This window comes from Anabas testudineus, chromosome 5, assembly GCF_900324465.2.
Source record: "Anabas testudineus chromosome 5, fAnaTes1.2, whole genome shotgun sequence".
Taxonomy (NCBI): Eukaryota; Metazoa; Chordata; class Actinopteri; order Anabantiformes; family Anabantidae; genus Anabas; species Anabas testudineus.
The window spans coordinates 9,889,058-9,906,694 of NC_046614.1; the positions used below are offsets into that span (position 1 = coordinate 9,889,058).

General features: G+C 40.6%; 2 protein-coding genes across 2 annotated transcripts; one reads left to right on the forward strand and one right to left on the reverse strand.

Annotated features, from left to right (window-relative positions):
* Positions 1-1,059: 1,059 nt before the first annotated feature.
* On the forward strand, positions 1,060-10,432 carry pusl1 (pseudouridine synthase like 1). Its single transcript, XM_026348690.1, has 8 exons — positions 1,060-1,409; positions 1,486-1,546; positions 2,633-2,820; positions 5,249-5,398; positions 6,668-6,838; positions 9,650-9,704; positions 9,860-10,022; positions 10,284-10,432. The coding sequence occupies exons 1-8, from the start codon at positions 1,354-1,356 to the stop codon at positions 10,337-10,339; spliced, it is 900 nt and encodes a 299-aa protein (XP_026204475.1). The 5' UTR covers positions 1,060-1,353; the 3' UTR covers positions 10,340-10,432.
* Positions 10,433-12,527: 2,095 nt separating this feature from the next.
* On the reverse strand, positions 12,528-17,248 carry ddx19 (DEAD/H (Asp-Glu-Ala-Asp/His) box polypeptide 19 (DBP5 homolog, yeast)). The gene is made up of 12 exons (XM_026348689.1): positions 17,041-17,248; positions 16,565-16,604; positions 16,376-16,465; positions 16,126-16,261; positions 15,881-15,973; positions 15,582-15,684; positions 15,367-15,481; positions 15,075-15,252; positions 14,222-14,459; positions 13,766-13,928; positions 12,989-13,180; positions 12,528-12,696 (listed from the first exon to the last, which is right to left on the reverse strand). Exons 1-12 carry the CDS (start codon positions 17,095-17,097, stop codon positions 12,635-12,637), a joined length of 1,467 nt encoding a protein of 488 aa, XP_026204474.1. The 5' UTR covers positions 17,098-17,248; the 3' UTR covers positions 12,528-12,634.
* Positions 17,249-17,637: the final 389 nt, after the last annotated feature.

A 17,637-nucleotide genomic window follows, 5' to 3' on the forward strand; every position in this document is an offset into this window, starting at 1 on the left:
GGAGAGGAGAGCAGAGGAGAGGAGAGGAGAGGAGAGGAGAGGAGACGAGACGAGAGGAGAGGAGAGGAGAGCAGAGGAGAGCAGAGGAGAGGAGAGGAGAGCAGAGCAGAGCAGAGGAGAGGAGAGCAGAGGAGAGGAGAGGAGAGGAGAGGAGACGAGAGGAGAGGAGAGAGCGAAGAGGAGAGGAGAGGAGAGGAGGGAGGAGAGGAGAGGAGAGGAGAGGAGAGGAGAGGAGACGAGAGGAGAGGAGAGGAGAGGAGAGCAGAGGAGAGGAGAGGAGAGGAGAGGAGAGGAGAGGAGAGGAGACGAGACGAGAGGAGAGGAGAGGAGAGCAGAGGAGAGCAGAGGAGAGGAGAGGAGAGGAGAGCGCCGACTAGTTACAATCTGCCAACACTTTTAGAGTAATAGGAGAGAACACAAGAAGAGACTCTACTATCTGATGGGCACAAAACAAAGTAGGATAAAATAGGGCAGCTTACACTAAAACAAGGATTTTTTATATATCTTTTTTTTTATTATTAATACCCTGATAATCAGCTCCTGCGTCAACTTTCACTTACTTCATGTGATTTCCAGCATGAACATCCACAGAGATTACAACAGCAAAGACACAAATCATGTCACATACAGACTAAAACTAACTCTGAAATTAAATGAAACACTACATATTAAAAAATTACCCAAACGAAGGGATATTTACCATTTCACTCCCACAAAAGGTGCACCATGTTAAAAGTCAGTAAAAACATTATATTAACTTCAAAAGGTCCCAATGATATGTGATATATATGATGTCTTTTCCACAAATAATAACTAAAATATACAAAGAGTTCAGCAGTGCCTGAATAGTCTGATATTTCAGGTTTATACATTTATAACCAGACTGTAATCCAAGGTTTCTATGTTGCACAAAAATGAAGTAGAAATTCAGTGCAAACATTAGGCTGAAATTTCTTTTATTTCTGTTGCTAATTTTTTGATGTTTGATGTTTTTAACCCACTCGCAGCTTGATTTTCATGGCGGCTGGTTTTGCGGGAGGTCCGTGAACCCACCTTCGGAGTTGATTGTGACGCAATCAAAACGGGACAGACACAACTGTGAGGGAAACGTGTGCCCTTAAAGAGCATATGTAATGTCGTGAATTACTGTTATGAATAATATTAGTCATTTAGTTCCTGCAGCTCGTTTGCAGCACTGAACATAGGTGTCACACAGTAAAAAGGCAGAAACCGTGATCAGACAGGACAAAGACGGACAGAGGCGGGAGCTCTGTGCGTCCTTCAGCTTGTGTGAAAGTTTAATCGCAGTAAACACAGTATGATCAAGAAGTCTCCGTGACATTTGGTCATAACATGCGCAACTGGGCACGTTACCTCATCTTTTTTCAGTACATTGGAACAAAATACAGGTAGGTTACACTGAAGGATGGCAAGTTACAATTCAAGCTGTGCTGTTGTTTATTGTTATTATTATTATTCCTGCAGTGGCGCCGCGAAAGGGCCTCCACATCAGCTGGTCAGGAAAGGAGTCCAGGACCACTTGGAGGTACTGTATGGTTTATTTCAAATATTATATTGTCATATCTTACCATATGTATTAGTTTGCTCCTTTTGTGTCTTGGGGTCTTGTAAAACATGACGGTAGCCACCTTGGTAAACTAAATAACTGAACTCTGAAATGTTCAGTTTTATTATTAATCTGGGTCATGGTGAATTTTTACTTTTCCAATCTATAACATAATAATTGGAGTTCAAGGAGATGAACAGATGCTAAGTGTATTACACACAGTTTAGTAGACACATTAAGGTAAAACTGCATAACTCTGACTTTGTACAACCTTATATCATCATAGAGATATGCTCAATAACAGAAATACCTCTCTGCATATTGCAATACTCTTCTATTGCAATATGCATGAATACTATTCTGCGTCTGTTTTTGTCTACACTGATCAGCTACAACATTAAAACCACTTGCCTAATATTGTGTAGGTCTCCCTTTTAAGCTAAAAGAGCTCTGATCTGTTGAGACATGGACTTTACACGACCTGTGAAAATGTCCATCTGGCACCAAGACATCAGCAGCCTGTTCTTTAAATGCTGTATGTTGCAAGGTGGATGGGTCGGACTCCCATAGTGCGTCCTGGTACCATTTCTTCTCTATATAAATGAAGCACACACACCTGGTCATGCCATTACTCAGTCACATCCATGGTCTAGTTCTGGTGCTCACGTTTAGCAGTGGAGAGAGCTCAGCATGGTCACTCTGCTGACCTCTCTCTGACTGGTTGTGCTACAGCAGCTCTCCTGTGAGATCGACCCACTATAGCTATACTTCACTCCCTGACGCGCATCAGTGAGCACTAAGTGCCCGTGGCCTGTCACTGGTTCACCAGTTTTCCTTTCTTAGATCACTTTTGGCAGGTACAGACCACATACCAGTAGCCACCCACCCCCCAAACCTGGCATTTTGGAGATGTTCTGTCTCAGTCGTCAGACATCACTATTTCACTTTTGTCAGAGTTTCTCATTAATTTTCCTGCTTCCAAAACATCTACTTTGAGAAATGATTGTGCACTTGCTGCCCAACAGTAAGGAAACATGTAATCCCTCTGGTGTTCTCTGTTTACAGGATGCAATAAGGAGGCTGAGGCCGGTCAACCCAGTATCTCTGTACATCTCTAGCAGGACAGACACAGGTGTCCACGCTCTTTCTAACTCCGCTCACTTTGACCTCCAACGCAGAGGTGATAAGCCACCATTTACTGAGAACGTGCTTGTTGAGGCTCTTAATTTCCACCTTAGGACAGAGCAGATCAGGTGAGTCAGGTCTCCTAAGAATCAATCTGTAGAGAGAGCCTGAGGTCAGGCATTGTATACATCCACTTTAACATATATACAACTGTTTTCATTTATTCTATATTCATAACCTGTTGATATGCATATAGAATAAATGAAAACAGTAGATCAGTAATACATTTAACAGTGTTGTATGTGAATTACTAACAGCCTGATTAATAATTATGAGTTATGTTTTTCTCACTGTTTTAATGTATAATAACAAAACACATAGATGTGTAATAAAGGGATTACGCACCTTTGCATTGTTTAAAATCACCCTCTCATGACTGATGAGATACCATGTTATGTTAAGTCAGCCCCTTCTGTGTGTGTGAGAGAGAAGAACAAGCTGGGAAATACAAGGAAAGAGAAAGATTGGATGTAGAGTCGGTGAGAAAGGTTGAGGAAAGACAAAGATACTGACACACTGTAAATAACGAGAGAGAAATGAGAGTGTAAAGTAGGAAAGCACACAGAGAAAAGAGGAGGGAGGAAGGAAGCTCCCAATATCCTGCTAATCCTTAAACCTGCAGAGAGAAGGTTAAAGAGGATTATCCCTGCTCTGCTTTTTGATCTATAGTATCCGTTAATACACACACACACAAACACACACACACACAGAGTCATCTAGCTAAATGGAAATTACCATCTTGATTAGTATGTGAAACCTCCTATACAGGAATACAGCTATAGTACAAACACACTTTATGAAATAGCATAAAATATGACCTCTTAACAGTTTTCTGCCTAAATATTCTGTTAGCAGCAGCGTTTTTACGCAGACACTCTGTGTTCAGATTGGAAAGAAGTTTCCAGTCTTGATCTGTAGATGTAACATAAAGGGTTTTTGTTACAGCAACAGTCAGACTGGCTCCTGGCTCATGGCTTTGGTCTGCTACCTCCTGAGATACAGAGCCAAAGTAAGATTCAAACATGGACTGCACACTGTAAAAAATGTCTCCTCAGCCTGGGTTCAATTAGCCTAAAATGAACAGTCCTGTTCCCATGAGGGGAAACTGCTGAGTAGCAAAATGGTGCCATGCCGAACAATGCGCTAGTTCCCAAATGTGTACACTGCTTATGAAAATTTTATGTGTGTGTGTATGTGTGTGCGTGTGGTCTGGGACCAGGCAAAGGCTGTCACTTCACATAGGAGCTGGCACCGCCAGCAGATGCAAGGGTTTCCTCTGCCACATGTCACACCCAATCTCCTCCCTTGGAAATGTAACCTAGTTTCTCTCATGCACAGTGCAGCGCTGTGCACACACCATACATGTGATATATATATTTGTATATATCATATATATATTTGATCATCATTGTTTCATATACTAGAGCATGCTTACACGGCCCTACTACGCATCATCTCCCACTCCCTCGAACACATATACACACATACATCACTGCATACTCTGTGTACAGGAACAGACGTGCGGACGAACACTATATGGTGCTAGAGTTGCTTCCTGGTATTAAAGGCCGGTTGAAGCATGTGTGAGGGGATACTATACACTGTTGAAGAGCAACATGTCTGTTCGTATAAACTGAGCTACTTGCGTGAGTCACTTCTATTTCATTCACATTGTATGTCGTGACAGAACGCCTGTTTGGCTTGGCAGCTTTGGGAGGGTTTTTTTCATCCACACACTCATTTCATGTGAAATCGGTGGGGACACGTTTATGCCTGTCTGATAGGATCCATAGCATTTAAAAAAAAAAATTTTGCTGAAATTCTAGCTTTGCAGTTTGAAATGTATGTTCTGTTAAATCGTAGTATTGATTTGACAAGTTGTGCAGCCCTACGTGAAAACATAGTGAGTTGCTGTTTAGCAAAGAGTGGATGATTTGACTCATCATTTAATCTCATGAGAGATTTTCGAAATGATTTCAGAAAGTTAATGTTGATTGTTGGACAACTGGAATTCCACTGCGCAATTATAACAAGACCTTGAAACCAAACATTTGTAAAGTTAGCAGCGCTGCCAACGTGCATTTATCTTCTGTCTTGTTTGGAAATCTGTGATGTTTAACACAGGTTGGTTAATTGTTTCAGCAACAACAATGGAAATTGTGCCTGAATACATTGCAGCTATTTTATGCCTGTGTGCTTCTTTGTACAAAGAAGTGTTGGCCTTTCCACGGCTTGATCACTCTGTGGTGATGCTTACTGCTGTACGTACAACAATGTCATTTTGGACAACAGTGTATGCGTTTTTGTTTTTTTCCAGTAGTGTAAAATGAGAGTATTATTAACACAATAACAGGAGAACACTTTAGCGCAGAGCATATGCTGCATGTTGTATTAATGATTACTATAAATTAAAAATGACTGCCTGTTATCGTTTCATGCGTAGAGCTTCCTGTTTTCAGGCCTGATTGCTTTGTTGCTCTTTTGTCACTCTGCCAGGATCACCAGTGCCCACCACGTGAGTGATGACTTCCATGCCCGTTTCCATGCCCAGTCTCGAACATACGTCTACCGGGTAGCCCTTGGAACCCCCCACCACACTGAACTTCCACTTACAGACTTCAATCTGTGCTGGAACCTCTGCAACACGTACGTTATCGCAGTCTGTTCTTACTCCAGAAAAATATGTGTACAGGATAATTTTGCATAGGAATAAAAATTGGGCTCAATCTAACAAGTAGCTACACACACACACACACACACACAAACATGCACACCCTCAGTAAACTCATGCCAGGTCTTGCAGAAACAATGGTGCATTAAACACATGAATAATACACACGTGCCATGCCGGAACTGCAAATTAGGGCCAGTCAAACAAAGTGTTTTATGTGAGCTGACATCCCAAAAACAAACAAAGCAGAAGGGAGGGAGAGAAAGAAGACAGGGACATGGATAGACAAGGTACGAGAAAGAGGGAAAGACACAAGTTTCATGGCTTCGATGATGTTCTTTTGGCTTTGATTGGAGAGAGAGGGAGCGCGTGTATTAGCATTTGTCTGCTCTTCTCTCTACTTTTTTTTGGGAGAAACTAGGGCAAGATAAGCTGCAGGCTTATACACATGCAGAACAACACCCACGCACATTACCCCGACTCTATGTGTGTGTGCGTGTGTATGTTTTAACTCTCCCTGCATTTCTTTTCCTCTCCTCTCCATTTTGTCTATCATTTTCCATTTCACCCCTCTTGGAATCTTGAATCTCTCAGAGCGAGCGCTTGTAAAACAGACCGGATCCTATTTCTTTACCTTTTTGCAGATACATTAAGTGCACAATGTAAGGAATCTTTCCACACATATATCTTTCTTTTTGGTTTCATATTCATATCAGGTTTACACACATAAGAAATCTAAACTTTTCTTGGAATTAGTTTCAGCTTTTGATCCTCACACACTGCCGTATCCCCACTAGGGCTGTAATGAATAATTAAGACTTGACATCTTTTGCAGCGCTCCATCACATCTTCATTCAGGACTAACTCTTATGTCCAAGATTTTTAATCAGTGCATTAAGATTTTAATTAGTGAGTCACTCAGCGTTACTGCTCTCTGTTATTCTCTCTCTCTCAGCTCATATTCAAGTAGTGACAGTAGAGAATCTGAGCCTCGTATCCACTCTCACCTTCTCCCTTAAACGACAACGTCACTGACGAGCTCTGCTCTCTCATGTGGCATTGTGCCTCAGATATTTCATACCATACCACTTTTCAATTAAATTATTTTACTTTGGAAGCGGGGACATGAAGGCCTCGGTCCTGTCGTACCCAACATCCCAGCCTGTTGACCTCAGATGCTTGTTCTCAGTGCCTATAGAACATTTCTTACTTTTCACACATCTTTTATTGATGTCTGTCACCAGGGAGCTGGATGTGGGAGCCATGCGTGAGGCTGCTGCTCTGCTGGTTGGGACCCACGACTTCAGCAGCTTCAGGGCAGTGAGCTCTGACATGGCTTCAAAAAACCCCGTCAAGACACTGGATGCGGTGAACATACAGCCAGGCAGCTCCTTTGCACATGCACACTTCCACAGGTAGACTCTAATTAGATTACATTAGTTACCAACAGTCAGGACATATGTCAGGTTGAAAAAATATGTTCATTTTAGATGTCGACCACCTGTCGAATGTTAACAAAGTCTGCCTGTCAGCACCTTAAAGCCCACAATTGAATATTTAACATCCACTAACTAACACAGCATTAATAACAGACATTAAACTCCAAGCTGTGAAACATATAGTTGAGTATTTAGGGCTTACTTTATCGGCTCTAGGGATCAATACCGTAGGTTCAGGTTCGGTACACTGCAGGGACAGGATGAAATTGGATAGTGTGAACCTTGAAACCCATTGTGCCCTCATAATGATAAGTTTCCACAGAGGTAGCTCATGGCAGTCTGCACTTTCTCTCAGCCAACAGTGGCATTAGCAGCAACACAGATACAGGTAATTATTCCAGCTAGAAGGAAGAAACAGGCAAGTAAAGAAATTATGCATGTGTTTTTTCAGCTCCCCAAAAAAAGATCAAATAAATCTTGTGTGTCTCAATCTTGCATCAACCGCTCGAGAAGTTTTGAATCATTTACAGTCGCTCCACTCAGGCAACGTGAGGTGCAGGAACAGACTAGAAAGTCTCCCTTTCAAGCTGCAGACAGTCTCCGTGGTGTGTTTGATGTGATATGTAGGTGAGTCACAGGTCAAACAGACTGTGATGTGGACTCAAAAGTAATCGTTTCCAAATGACGTGTTGACGAACTGAAGGCTGTGTGAGAACTGAATTATGCACAGTTGAGAACAGCCCTAAATACGATTATATGCCTGCAAAATCAGTTTTTATCATCAAAGCAACAACACGTGCATGTCGTACGAGGTGCTGGGTTACTGTTGTAGGACAGCTGACGGATGTGATCTGACAAGTTGACATGTTCAGCTGTGTCCAGCATGGTAGATCATAAAAGCAGAAGCTTATTTGTTTGTGTCATTTAATGGACTCTGTATAAACTTCAGACAATAAAGATCCAGTATAATCCATAGCAGAGATTTGGGCGACGGGGCAGAGAGAGAGAGAAAGAGAGAGACATTAGCACTGGGAGATTACACACCCAGGGGGTTGCTCTGCATCCCAAATATCACTTTCATGGGCATTAATTATTTGCCCTGGAAATATGGTGCACAATATGGACATGGGAAGACTGTTAGCCGTTCTTACCATAAATGTCACATAGTCCCTTAATCCCAGAGCACATGGTGCCTTAACAAACTGTGAGCATCAGGGTAACAGAGCTGTACTTTATTGGTGCATTAGCTCAGTCCATGGTTGCATTTTCACCAAACAAAAATGTCCCTCTGTTCTCCGCATTCCTCTCAATGACTCGATGTGGGCTATCTGTAGTCTCACTTAGGATTTAGTCCTATGGAAAGCCTGCAGTTGAGCCGTATTATTTATTTTTTCATGAGGTTCACTATTTTAAGTAACTGTGATAAAATGAGAAGAAACCGGGCGGTGAATTATTGAAAAGCCAACAGTCAAACTAAATTTTTGATCCTAAAAGAAGGAACTGTCATATGAGGTTGAGTTATTTGTTCCCCATTAGACATGGAATAAATTGGATATCCTCCCGGCAAAAATAACTGATCTCATTGTCATACATAAATGAACAGTGCGTTCAGAGCTCTTTATCGTCACACCGTACCTTCATGAAGACTGTGTTTACTTCTAGAGTGGATTTACTGTATTTTAGATTAAAAGCAGGATGTGGGTCATTTAAATGTATTCATTTAGTATAATGTTTAGTACAGTGTTGTAGAAATTATTTATTAGGTTCTATGTTCTTTGGCCTTTTCCCATTTGAATGAAGTGTGCACTTTTTACACTCCAAACAATTAACATCATCACTATATGAATATAAATTAATGAATCAGTTTTTGTTCGTCCTTTAACTTTTCACCACAATGATATTTCTAAGAAATATCTCACAATTATTGCATGTATTCACATAATTGAATACATGCATCTCATCTTTATCATTATCTTAGTTGTTACCATGTCAAGGAATGTAGGAGGCTCAATCTGAGGCCCAGTCTTGCTCCAGCCTTATCTGAAGATTGTTGATACTGTCTCTCAACAACATCCCTGCTATAAGAAAATCTGTCTTTGCACTCCTTACACGTCAAATGTAATCAGACAGTGAGCGCTGAGTCAAATTTGCATTTGACCCAATTCTTACCATGTGCCTGTTTGTTCACTTTGCCCTTTCTCCCCAAAATATCAAGTCCTCTTTGTGGGGAAGAGGCAGCTGTGGCTGAAAAGCTGAAACATCAGTATAAAGACAAAATGACTGTCAGATTCCTAAAGAAAGAGATTCACGTTTTCTATGGCATTACACATAATCCTGATGGACCTAAGCTGCACTGGCGTATTCAGCATGTGACATTTAAACAGATCTGTGCACGAGGAGGCTCTGCTGCTCTGTCTGATGTCTGGCATGAGCGCGGATGTCCTATCAGCCTTTGACTCTGTCCACACAGTGAAAAGGCATTGTGTCTAACATAAGAGAGAGAGAGAAAATAGACATTAGACAGAAGCCTTTTATTTCAGTTCACTTTGAGACTATTGTTTGGTCCAGTGAAATACACTCTGAACGATCCAGCCTTCTCCTATACAGCTGATCCTATGTGACTGAGTAATGCTATATTCCATCTGACATCACTTCAAGATATCGTTTCTCTTGTGAAGTGACACTTTAATCGCACTGGCAATATGTTAATAATTGTTGTACACATTGTTTAGACTCATCGTTTATGAAAAACTAATGCTTTTTATTTTATTTATTTTATTTTTTTAGGGAGATCCCGCTCTGGGAGCTGACTTTCAGAAGCAGGTCTTTTCTCTATAAGCAGGTATTTTCCCGCTGAAATTCATCGATTTCTATACAGTGTGTGAATTTGTGAGTGAGTACTGCCATCTGCTGGTGATGACTGAAGAAATTGGGGCATAAAGGAGGATCATTCTGTAGAAAAGTTATGTAAAGACTTGCTTTGGCCTTGTGCTCCAGGTGCGGAGAATGACAGGGGCCCTGGTGGCAGTAGGCCAGGGGCGGCTCTCGGTGCCCCAGCTGAAGGACGTGCTGCAGGCTCGGGACACTCTGGCCTATCCACAGGGTCTAGCTGCTCCACCTCAAGGTCTCTTCCTCACCAAGGTGGACTACAGAGAGACAGGTGAGGGTGCTGAATGAAAGCAACTCCAGTAGGGAGGAGACAGACTCGATCTGAATCTCAAATATGAGGAATAACTGGAAAAAGGCAGTTTATACATGCACCACGTACAATCTACTTATCTCAGTAAACCAACACCAGCATAAAACAGGTGTTTTGCCAAAAAGATTAAGTGTTTGCATTGTTCTAAATGAATCTGCTTTATATTGTTACGTTATGGTTTCTGGTAACAGTTAATATTTCTCTGTTTTTGTGCATTTTTAGACCTGCAGCTTCCACACCAGATGTCAGAGGAGCAACTTCCAACCTCAGCACCTTAATTTTACTTGAATCATTTACTCATGTTAATGTGTTTTTAAACATCTGTATAAAGTGTAATAAAGAGACAGTGGCCCTATTATTTATTTTGCCCTTCCACAAAGAAGCATTCGACTACATGCAGATGAACATCTAAATGTCCTTTAATTCAACATATTAAGAATACATACTTGTCCATGAAAGCAGCTCAGCTACAGAATACCAAACACCTTGGACCTACTGTATCATTGGCTACACATGACCTTCAGGTCACAACAAAACATTTGCTTTACACCGAGTTAGGCAGAACTACTCTGATGTGTAAGTGTATGAACTGGGTTTTTGTAGGTTCTCACAATTATCAAACAAGATATACAACATGTGGACAAGAGTGTCAAGTGTCTATAGCCAAAACTGCTTTTTGTGTGTCCATAGCTCTCGTACAGCGGTGTTACATGATGGATCAACAACGTGCACACACTCTCACTGATAATGTATACATCCAAGTGTCCAAATAAAACTGCATACACTGTTGCTTTACCCAGAAGTCTTCATAGGCCATTCTCATGGATTTTCAGCACACTCTCACTTGCTTCTAATTTGGCTGCATCTGTTCATTGAGTTGAGTGATTTTCAGCAAGTTGTCCGTAAACAATCCATTAAAACCAAGACTAGCCCCGGCAGTCTTCTCTGTGCCAGTGGGAGTCATATGAGGTTTGCAGAAGGTTCAGATTGACCAATCACTGCCCTTAATGTTCCAGTGTATTGATCAAATACACATCACACAGTTTCCTTTATTTTATACAGTCACCCGTTGACGCGAGGTTAACTTATTTGGACTCACCCTATTCTAAGTGCTGCGTCTGTCAAAATTGAACCTCATGAGGAATGTTTTTGCACTTCTTAGAAGTGACAAACTGTCAATTCAGTAACACTATTTATTTAATCTAAAAATTTAAATATGTACACAAGTACATGTTTTCTATCCATGCAACCATGTTGGAGCAACACAGTGAATCTGATTGGCTGATAGGTCCTCTGGTCCTTAAAGTCAATTCAGCATTTGGTTTCAACAAGTTAATTCACGCATCCTAAAGATGTCCATAATTCAATATATAATCAAAATTTCAAGTCTTAGTCAGAATATTAAGCCCAATGTCTTAGAATATCAATAACAAAATGTATATATATAGATGTGTATATATATATCTATAATGCACTTGAGGAAGGCATTGCGTATTTTTTAAACTCACAATCATTAGTTACAGCACAGTCTGGGTGAAGAATGTAACTGAGCTAAAGTCAAACTGGAGACCCTGATTAAAAAGATTGTGTGAGACACAAAGGGAAACTGATCACATCGGACCTTAATGGTCACATTTTGAGTTAAAATTAAGTTTTATGAGACAGATGATGGGAAAAAAAACAAAAAAAACAATGACTGTTGCTCGGCAGTGACGCCAAGCATGTCATGATAATTTTTAAAATGATATAACATGCATGGTGTGAGATGTGTGGTTGGCTAATGATTATTGGCTTAACACAGAAACATCTATGACTTGGAGTTAGTAGTGTGTTATCACCCTAAGCAGCCTTTTTGGCATTTGACTACACACCCTGATGCTAAAAATGAGGTTAATTCAGGATTAATTTGTGTCATGTGAGTACAGGTTGATAGTATTTCAGAATAGCTATCACAGGTTGATAAGTTTGCATAGACCCTTGATTCCCAACCATCACCATCTTAATACCATAATCTGAATTAAAACTACCACTCAGAGCAGCATACCCAACTTCACCCTTTGTACTGATTTTGGTAGATAGAACAAAGCTCAATAAAAGCTGTAATAGTCTACTACATGATAAGGTTACATTCAGTTATGTTTTTTTATAATTACAGAAAACTTTGTGGCACTTAAAAATGTTTATTTCTCTAAAAGGGGGTTTGTGAATCTCTTTTTACAGAATAGAACATGCCACCTCTACAGCCAAACACCAAAACGTGTTTTGATCCATGTGTTCAGTAAGACAGAGTCGACTATGCCTGTGCTTTTGCAGCATCACGATACACAGCAATAAACTCATAGACTTTATTTAAAGAAGTACAAAGAGTGAAATGGGGTATGTTCTAACAGAACACTCATCTGAGAGGAGACACATCCACGTGTAAACATATGCTGTGTTTGTGGTGTTGCTCTTTTCTCCAACGGCTAAAAAAAGTAAAAGCATAAAACACTGTAGGAGCGTACAGTCCTTGGAGAGCGAAGAGGGAAAGGGGTAATCGAGGCGGTTTCCTTCGAGTGATCACGCTGCTCTCTTTAGCTGGCGATTTTCTCAATTTCATCCAGATCGTCTGTGTCTAGTTTTTCAATTTTTTTATCTGTAGAGGGAAAGACGACAGAATAGAGAGGGATTAATTTAGAAGAGTGACATGTCTAACAGGTCAACAGTCTGAAAAAAAACCATGTCCACAAAATGAGTAAATGCTCTTTAAGACAAAGAAAAACACATATGGCTATGGCAAATATAGTATTCACATAATTACTGTATGTATTGTTGTTTTGTTCCTTCACTCTGCTTCACCAGGGGAAATGTTAATGAACTTTATGAACTTGATCCTATGGTTTGTGTGTATTAGTCAGAAAGGTGGGTATCACTGCTGTCAGACTTACTGAAATGCTCCTGAATCCTGTGGAGGATGTTCATGCTCATCTTGCTGTCCACCATGTTGATGGCCAGTCCTCGTTTGCCAAAACGACCAGTGCGGCCAATCCTATGCAGGTATGTCTCGTTGTCAGGGTTACCATCCTTGTCAACTGGCAAGTCAAAGTTGATCACCACAGAGACCTGCTCGACATCAATGCCTGACGGTAAAACAAGCAAGAAAAGAGGTTGCATTAATTATTGATAATTGTAGTTTTGCATTTTGTCAACAAACATTATTAAAACAGTGACATGGCTGCACGTGTGTTTACTGGCAGCACATCAGGTTCACTGTGCCAGCAGAAGCATACAGTCATCCAGATGAAGTTATCTGGAAGTTGAGTCATGGTAACTGGATTTCCTTCTTGTTAGGTCGGTAGGTCTTCAGACTGAAGAAGCTACTTAGTAGTGAAATGTTTCAACCCAACAAGAAGGAAGTCCATTTGCCATGACTCAATTTCAAGATGAGTAAATGATAATGACAAAAAAAGTAAACATTTAGATTTTTCCTTTAAGACTTAGGGACTAAAAGTTGACTAAGCCCAGACCACAGAATGGTTGTACAGCTTAATTTGCACCTGTAGCAGTTAATGCAGAAAAAAATATTACATATACATCACATATTATATACAGTACATACATATATAAACTAAATACATAGATACCGTATAAAGTACAAAGAGTAAAAAAGTACAAAACTATGACATCATCTTGATTTTTTACAGTCTAACCACATGGTGCCTTACCTCGAGCACAAACATTTGTTGTGACCAAGACCTTCTCCTTGCCATCTCTGAAGCGTTCAATGACTGCAGCCCTCTGCTCCACCTGCATCTCTCCACTGAGCAGCGCCACCTGGTGGCCTTCTCTGGACAGTTCTCCTGCCAGCCAGCCTGCAGTTTTCCTTGTCTGGATGAAAGAAAGGGAAGAACGCTTAAACTTCTACACTCACTGACCACCTTATTAGGTACACCTGTATGATATAATAAAATCCAAAAGAGCAGCTGTAAAGTTTACTTTTATGGTTATAATTAATCTTTGGTGTGACCGTCACAAAAGACGTCATTCTACTAAATGTTTATTATTGAGGCCATAGTGTGTGGTGGAGTTCTACTGAAGTGCATTATATTAGGAAGCGTTTCTAATGTTTTGGCCTCTTCATTTATGTAAACAGGGGGACCACTGAGTGATTGTGAACTCACATGGCAGAAGATCATAGCCTGGGCGATGGTGATGGCTCCATAGATGTTACAGAGGGCTTGGAACTTCTCCTCCTTGCAGTTGCACAACACATAGTATTGTTTGATAGTATCTAGCGTCTCCTCCTCTCTCTTCAACTTGATGATGTTAGGATCAGGCACAATACGCTGGGCGAAGTTCCACACTGACTCTTCAAATGTGGCTGAGAACAGCAACATCTGACAGCTTTTGGGCAGCATCCTGTGAGGTAGGGGAATAGAGCAGTGAAAGGTCAGTGGATTTTAAAACACAGAGGTTGTCACCATTCATTGCTTTTTGCTGCAGAAAATCAACATTAAAAAGACAACAAACTTTTAATCAGATACACATAAAGCTTGACTTTGGCCTGTTTTAAGTCACGGAATTAACACTAGCTAGCAGCCAGCAGTTTGACATTTTATCTTGAAACAACAATTAGCAAGCTGTTAGCATTACCCAAATAATTTCTTGAAGAACTCAGAACCACTTGCAATAATGTGCCTCAATAATTCTTTAAATTTACTCACAATCGTAAAATACTCAACTTGATTCACAAGCTAATGATCAAGTCCATGTTTTAAATTAATATTAAAAAGGAACAAGCACCTTCAGGAAGCACATTTGCATTAATATGCAAATTGTCGCCACTGAAAATGTATAAATCCAGATGATTTCGATTAAAAGAAGATACTCTTGCCTCAACATTTTAGGCACTGAAAGGTGACGAGATGAATCATAAACTAAGATCATCAGATAGTCCATCACCTAATGTGACTATAATTATATTTACTTAACACCTCAGACAGGACTATTCTCCCCCAATTCATATCTGCTTACCGCTGGATACGGATACTCTGGTCCTGGTGTCCCTGTGTTGCAATCATGACGTCAGCCTCATCCAGTACAAACACTTTGATCTTCTTGGGGTCTATGAACTTGAACTTACTGCACCAGTCCAGCATGGTACCAGGTGTGCCAATGACAATATGTTCCTGCAGCTTCATACCCCGTTGCACTAAATCAGACAGAAGAAACAAACACTCACAGAATGCGATCTTTCTAGTGCAACCACAGAGACAACTCAATCTATGATGACGGAGAATTATAAGAAGAAGAAGAGAGGACTTACATTTATTTCCTCTGATGGCGTAGACCAGTTTGACTTCAGGATAGTATTTGCCCATCTGCTCAATCACCTTACCAGTCTGAAGGGCCAATTCATAGGTAGGTGACACACACAGGCACTGGTGGAGAAAGATATAATCAGGGAAAAACCAAGACTTTGAATTTTGTCCAAATGGCTATTGAAACATATAGAAAATGAAAAGCTAGGTGAATATTAACCTGGGGATATTTGTTGTTGGGGTCTACATGGCTGAGCATGGCCAGGACAAAGGCAGCTGTTTTGCCTGTTCCTGACTGTGACTGGGCAATAAGATTCTGTGGACTAGAGAAAACAGCAAATTAGATCATAGGCAGTAAAACCGTTTGGGTCATAGTGCTCCACATGAAATGCTGGTCTAAGGGTGTGCACATTTATTTTTATTTTATAGTTATATTGTTGTATTGTCCGTTGAGTATTCAGATACATATCTCTTTACTACTACTTTATAAGGTTTGCAAACTGTGAGAAAGATACTCACGGTTCAGCCAGCATCATAGGTAAGGCAGTCTCCTGGATTTTGGATGGTCGGTTGAAACCCATGGCATAGACACCCTGGAGCAGCTGAGGTTTGCTGCAGACAGGAAAAAACAGTCAAATGGTGTGAATTTTGGTGGGAACATTTTTGAAAAAGCATCCCTTTAGACTAGATGCACTTATTTCTTGTTGTAGTATGTACTGTAAATAAGTAGAAGTGATTTTAATAGAAATAGAAGATTCACTCACAGTCGCAACTCCTCAAACGATTTGACAGAGTACAACGGAGAGTTGGGATCTTTCTGAAGGACTTCCACTTGATTAGTGGTATTGACAAGATTATTACGGATCAACTTGTTCAACAATGACTGTGCTGCTTTGTCCTCTGAAAGAAAAAAAAAGGTTTGTTTCAACAACTGTTAAATACACAGAAGACAACCGAGCAGATGAACAACATTCACCAGAGAATAAATATTTTTGTGCCACGTAACTTTCCCACCTTTGTCGTCGTCTTCTGCAGACTTGTTTTCTCCTTCAGTTTCCGACTTTGCTGCTGCATTGCTGGAGTCTTTTGCATATGCAGCTGTGCCTGCATCATTTAAAATAACATGTAGATTTACATCACAAATACGGATTACCGATTTTGTGACTATCGCATCTTTCCCCATATACAGTCCTCAACACTTACCATTTTCTTCAGGTTTCTCTCTTATTTGAAGACTACCGATCTGTAAGAAGGGACACCAGAAGGTTTGAGACAGAGTAAATCTCCTAATCTTCTATGATAAAACATCACTAGTTTTAAATTAGGCGAAGCCAGGACTTTTTTTGGAGCATCATTTGCTTGCTAGCTAGCTAGCTAGCTGCTAAAGCTAACGTTAACTCATTGAGCACGTAACAGCTCAGCTCAGGCTAACTTAACTTAGCTTTGACGCCCAGCCAGGAGCTGCCCGGCAGATATGTTTTCAACTAAATATAAACGTAGCTGTGACAGACTTTAATAGGAGACTATTTACTCGCATACAGTATGACCATTTTACAGTTTCAATAGTCAACACGAACGCCGAGAGGAGCGTTTATTTCACCATTGTATCAGAACAGGCCAAAGCACCCTCTAAACATGCTAACAACACGTTAGCTCGTGTTGTCCAACTTGATGTTTACCGATTCCGCCGCGGCTTCTTGCTCGTCCACTGCCTGGGCCCAGGAGTCCGTAGCCATTGTGGGACAGTTTCTTCTGTAACTTGATTATTATTTTTAAGTTAACTCGACTGGAACACGGGCTCAGTGTGAAGAACCAGTAATGTGAAAGTAACTATTCTCCACAATGGCGTGCCGAAACCGATTCTGAGCACTCGTGCAACCGTTCACAGGTCCGGACAGAAAACAACTGCCGGATAAAACAGTTCCTAGATTAATAAAGGTTCCCACTGGTTTTACATAAAGTTGAAAATATGACTGACTCTGAAATTCAAAATTTAGACAACTTGAAAGTAAATAAAAAGTAATTAATTCAAATAAGTAGTAATTTAATATTTCTTTGGACTTCAGAGGCAAAATCAAAACAACAGCAGAAAAATCTCTGTCGAGCCTGTAGGTGGCGTCAAAACGCTCTGAATAGACTTACTCCTCAAATACTGTATTTACATGTCTGTGAAGACTACCAACATCTAAACACACACACACACACACACACACACACACACACGCACGCACACACACACACACGCACACGCACACACACTTTTTTATATGGCAGTC

Bases quoted from the DNA above. Each gene is read 5' to 3' on its own strand.
- pusl1 (XM_026348690.1), top strand. From the start codon at position 1,354: ATGCGCAACTGGGCACGTTACCTCATCTTTTTTCAGTACATTGGAACA. The intron at 5,399-6,667 runs GTACGTTATCGC...GTCTGTCACCAG, and splicing joins TGCTGGAACCTCTGCAACAC to GGAGCTGGATGTGGGAGCCA. The intron at 10,023-10,283 runs GTGAGGGTGCTG...GTGCATTTTTAG, and splicing joins GGTGGACTACAGAGAGACAG to ACCTGCAGCTTCCACACCAG.
- ddx19 (XM_026348689.1), bottom strand. From the start codon at position 17,097: ATGGCTACGGACTCCTGGGCCCAGGCAGTGGACGAGCAAGAAGCCGCG. The intron at 14,460-15,074 runs GTAAGCAGATAT...CCTACCTCACAG, and splicing joins CAGAGTATCCGTATCCAGCG to GATGCTGCCCAAAAGCTGTC. The intron at 13,929-14,221 runs GTGAGTTCACAA...TCTTTCATCCAG, and splicing joins AGGCTATGATCTTCTGCCAT to ACAAGGAAAACTGCAGGCTG.